Consider the following 4785-nt stretch of genomic DNA (forward strand, 5'->3'; position numbering starts at 1 on the left):
TTGTCTCTTGCACTGATTTCTTCTTTTAACATTGTGAAGCTCTACTTAGAACCTTCTTAAGATCCAATAGTGCAAAATGCAAATTCTTGCAATTTTTTGACTGATCTTAAGATTTTGATCAGAAGTGTATTTGTGTCACTTATTTTGTTTGTGGGTAAAATAGCAGCACTTCCTTCTCTTGAATGTAAATGTCAAGGATAATATTGGTGCCAGAGATCAATACTATGAGTTCATACGAAATGTTGGGCTCTTTCCATAGAAAATATGTTTTCAGAAAAGTTATACATATGAGTCATTTATTAAAAGCTTCTATATTTCTGCATTACTAAGCTGCATTTGACTGAGACTGTTTTATTTCCAGTGAGCTGAATGTGGCATCAGTGGATCCAAACCTCTCTCTTGCTGTGGCCAAGAATGCTGCAAAAACCATCCAGCTCTTCTGTGTAAAGTCTGAGCAACTGGTATGTACAGCAGTCTGTTGTACCTCCAACACAGTCCAGTGTCTTATACCTTATGTCCACTCATGCATGTGAGAAATTGTTAGCTCTAAGCTTTTATATCTTAGCATGTCAGAAATAAACACCAGTTTTTCAAGCTTATTGCAGCTTCTGATAAGGTGACATTTGCTGTGAGCCAACAAAAATTAGGCCAAAGTGCAGAGGCATTGAGTCTGGGAAACAAAATTATGAAACTTAATCATTACATAATGTCTACTGCTTAATGCTAATAAAATAATCTTGATGAGCTGGCTATTGAAAAATGTGAGCACTTTGTCACATCTTTCATTTTCACCAATAGCCTCTCTTGACAAAGAATATAAACATGGCAAAAAAACTGACACTTCAAAGGTTACAAACCCAAAACATTTGTGCAGTTCCCACAGAAGGAAACTGTAGAAAAAAGAGAAATGTTTTGCCATATTATATTGCAGAATGTCTGAATATATCAGTACCAACACCACCTACTGAAATTAAAGTTATATCATGATACTTTGTGGTCTTTAGTGTGACAACAATAAAGGTGACAGTAGAAAAAGTTTTTAGAATGTATTTGCAGTTTAGTTTTCTTTGGTTACTGCAGGTACGAACCCCACCAACACAAATTCTGCTCTTTGACAAGATCAATCCAAATAATTATCACAGTGAGATAATGAATGGATTATATGCTAAATTTCTATCACAAACTTCATACCTCATGTTAAGCACGGTAGCAGAGGGGTAGTAATGTGGGCTTGTTTTGCAACCTCAGGACCTGGGCATCCTCTAGTCCTTAAGTTCACCATGAAATTCTCTGCATACTGAAAGACTGTAAAGTCAAAATAAGACTGTCTCTCTGTGAACATTTAGGTTACTACCATAACTAAAAATACAGCAGATTAGGAAAACGTCATTCGTCATAATATTTCAGACTAGACCTGAAAATATCCTTGTGGAAATGAAGGTCTGGAAACATTGGTGAACTGAAATGAGTAAAGAATTCCTTCACAACAGTGAGACTCTTAGCATGGTCTTTTTTTGGTAGTAACCTAATGATTACTACAACCAAATTACCTGTAGTAGGTTTTCACTCTATCTTTTTTTTAGTTTCTGACAACTAAAAAAATGGTTCTTTTGGGATATTTTATTTCTGCAATGGTACAGGTTGGACTTGTTGTCCAATTGCTAGAGCATAGGGAGACATTTGGGGAATTATTTCTAACATTTGCTGATTATGTCTTCTGTCTGTTAAATTTAACTTTACACTCTGTCACTTATTGAACCCTTTGTGTCCTTCCTGTCCACAGCTCTGTACTCAAGGAGATGCCAGTCAGGTGATTGGACCATTGACAGAGGGGCAAAGAAGGAATGTTACTGTGGTCAACACTCTGTACCGCCTACAACAGGCTGTTGCTAAGGTAACAGAGGAGAATTTTCAATTAACTTACTGAATTATACCAACTGTTTGTGTTTGTAGTGTGGTAGTTCTGACATGCTGTTTCAGTTGATGTGGCGTACAACAGCTGTAAGCTACTTTTACTGTAGTGTTGGAGATGCCTGTAAGGTTGGTGAAAATGAATGCTGAAATCTTAGACAAGGCTGCATAAAAACATAATTCTATTTCTAGAATTATGCTAATGCATCACATTAGCTCTGTTACTTTCATTGAGATTTTTTCTTTAATCAAACTTTCATTTCTGCCTCTTGGGGAATTTTTTTCTGTTTTTTTGGACAAGCAGTTCTTCTTGTTTTTGGATGCTGTGCAGAAGGACAGTATTTTGCCCTTTTGATGCGTAACCATAGCAACAGGGTGGTTACAACAGGGAGCAGCTGATTAATATTGCAAAAGCTGAAATAATACCACAACTGAAGCCAGAAATCCCAGAGGCGTCATGGATGCAAAGTAGGAGCAATAAGGGCAGAGACAAGGAAGAAGTTCAAACCATCTCTACCATCAATTGTAATGTCTAGTTCAAACTTTTACTTTTTGCAATTTCCTTGCAGTTGCTCTGCACTTTCATAGAGATTTTTTTTGTTTTCTTTTTCTTTTTTCAAACTTTCATTTCTGCCTTTCTGGCAGAAACATAGCGTTTTTTATGCAGTTTTTTGGATATGTGACTTTTTCCTAATCTCACATCAATACCATTACCTGCATCTTTCAGTGACTTCCTGCAACACATCTACAAAAACTGCAGTATATCCAAAACTCATTCATCACCCCAGTTCTTAAAAATCTCCACTGGCTCCCGATTCAACACCCAAGTGTTGAATCAGAATATTGATGGAATATTTGGAATATTGGTGGAATATTTTGTATTGGATTAGTCCAATACAAAATATTATAAACACTCAATAAGCTTGCTGCCTGATTTGATTTGATTTGATTTGACTGATTTATTCCAGACATGTCACAACCACAGTGTGGAACATATCCACAGTAACTCTAGAATGAATCTGTGCATCTATGCATACACACACACACGCACACACACAATTGAAACAAAAACCTTATAAAATGCGTTTATATCAATACATCTATTTGAATGGAATGCACACAAGAATAAATCTGTAAAGCAAGTATGGAGACATGTCTCCACATCTATTCATACTTACGTGTACGTACAACTGTGGAAAAAAATAAGAGACCACTTTAAATGATCAGTTTCTCTGATTTTACTTTTTATAGGTATATGTCTGAATGAAATGATCATTGTTCTGTCAGTAGTTTCATGAACTACTGACAGAAATTTCTAAGTAAGAATTTAGTATTTATTTATTGTAGTATTTAGTATTTATTTGCAGAAAAATTATAAATGGTCAAAACAACAAAAAAGATGCAGTGCTTTCAGATCTGAAATAATGCAAAGAAAACAAGTTTATGTTCATTTAGAAACAATAACACTAATGTTTTAACTCAGGAGGAGTTCAGAAACTCTATTTGGTGGGATAACTACAAGGTTTTCAATGGAGTTCAGTGCAGTGGTCTCTAATTTCTTTTCCAGAGCTGTGTGTATGTAGACACATATGTTAGTCGCGCAGCATGCTGGGTTTATTATTTTTTCTTATTTAATTTTATAAGCGCATCAGCAACAACACCATGCTGATGCATGGCATCGCTGTGCTGATGCACATGGTGTCATATGCATTTGACATGACTGCGCCATAACAAATGCTTTAAGGCAGAGTTGCAGTGCACGGCCGTGTGTATATCATATATTTATTTTGTTCACTCTGGTAATTTAACCTCAAAATCATGTTTTTGCCTACAGGCTTTGATGAGAAGCTTTAGCAGCTTCTCGTCAAAGTGACAGTCTTCTTTGTGAACATGTGGACTATTTCTGCCCTTGCTAACAGATGTTTTTTTCTAATTTCCAGATTATTTCTGCTTTGGGAGCATGTCCACCAGCTGCGGTAGATGCCCTCTTGTCTTCTATGGAGGTATCAAATTTTCTCTCATGATTCAACTATGAATCATAGACCTGACTTGATGTGGTTTTCAATTCAGGTCAAATCAGTCTTTTCCTTTCTAAAATGTTACCTGGCACACAGCTGGAAAGGTCATTTTCTTTTTGTTTAATTCAAAATTAAACATATTTAATTTCTTAATTTTGTTAAGATCTTTAAATAAAAGTAAACATTTGTTTATCTGAGGAAATCTAACAATTGGTTCAAACCAGGCTATGTTTCATGGAAACATAGCCTGGATCTTTGCTAGTACCTAAATCATCAGTGACCTTTAGTTACAGTTACACATTTTACACCACTTCAAGTTCAATGTCAAAATCACATTTATAACCTTTTAGTTTCTCTGATTTAGCATTCACCTACCTTTATTTATCAGCTTTACTGGAAGAAGAGCATGGAGAGAAGGGATTGTAGAGTCTAGTTTCTAATTTGTGTGCCTGTTCTGCTTAGGACTAATTTTAATGAGTCAGAACAAGTCAGGCAATATCACTGCTCCATTTGTTGCTGAACTGCTGCAGCTTCGCTTAGAGATGTTAAATACCTGAAAAGAATATTTTTATCCTTAATGTTTGTTTGCCTTAAACTTCCTGCCTGCAAGTTTATGGCAAGGAAATCAGGATTGGTCTGATTTATATACAGTTAATATGAGTGTTTTAAATGGTTTTGAAACCATTTAAAACACATCAACTGATGACATGTTTCTCTAATATACAGAGATCTAACACTGGGCTGGGCTCAGAAGCTGTCCTTATGTCATTGTGCCTGTTTAACTGTGTCGAGAAAAGTCGAGCTCATCCCACTTCCCCATGCTGGAGATTTTAGTTTAATAGTAACAATAAATAAA

The 4785-nt window shown here is 35.7% G+C and overlaps 1 protein-coding gene across 1 annotated transcript in view; it reads left to right on the forward strand.

Moving 5' to 3' along the window:
* The window catches only part of cog5 (component of oligomeric golgi complex 5), an 82480-nt gene that overhangs the window by 73694 nt on the left and 4001 nt on the right, over window positions 1-4785 (forward strand). The window contains exons 15-17 of the mRNA XM_016663561.1: window positions 362-461; window positions 1784-1894; window positions 3852-3914. Coding sequence (XP_016519047.1) covers window positions 362-461; window positions 1784-1894; window positions 3852-3914 — 274 coding nt within the window. The remainder of the gene's footprint in view (window positions 1-361; window positions 462-1783; window positions 1895-3851; window positions 3915-4785) is intronic.

Source organism: Poecilia formosa, unplaced genomic scaffold (assembly GCF_000485575.1).
Source record: "Poecilia formosa unplaced genomic scaffold, Poecilia_formosa-5.1.2 Scaffold429, whole genome shotgun sequence".
Classification (NCBI taxonomy): domain Eukaryota; kingdom Metazoa; phylum Chordata; class Actinopteri; order Cyprinodontiformes; family Poeciliidae; genus Poecilia; species Poecilia formosa.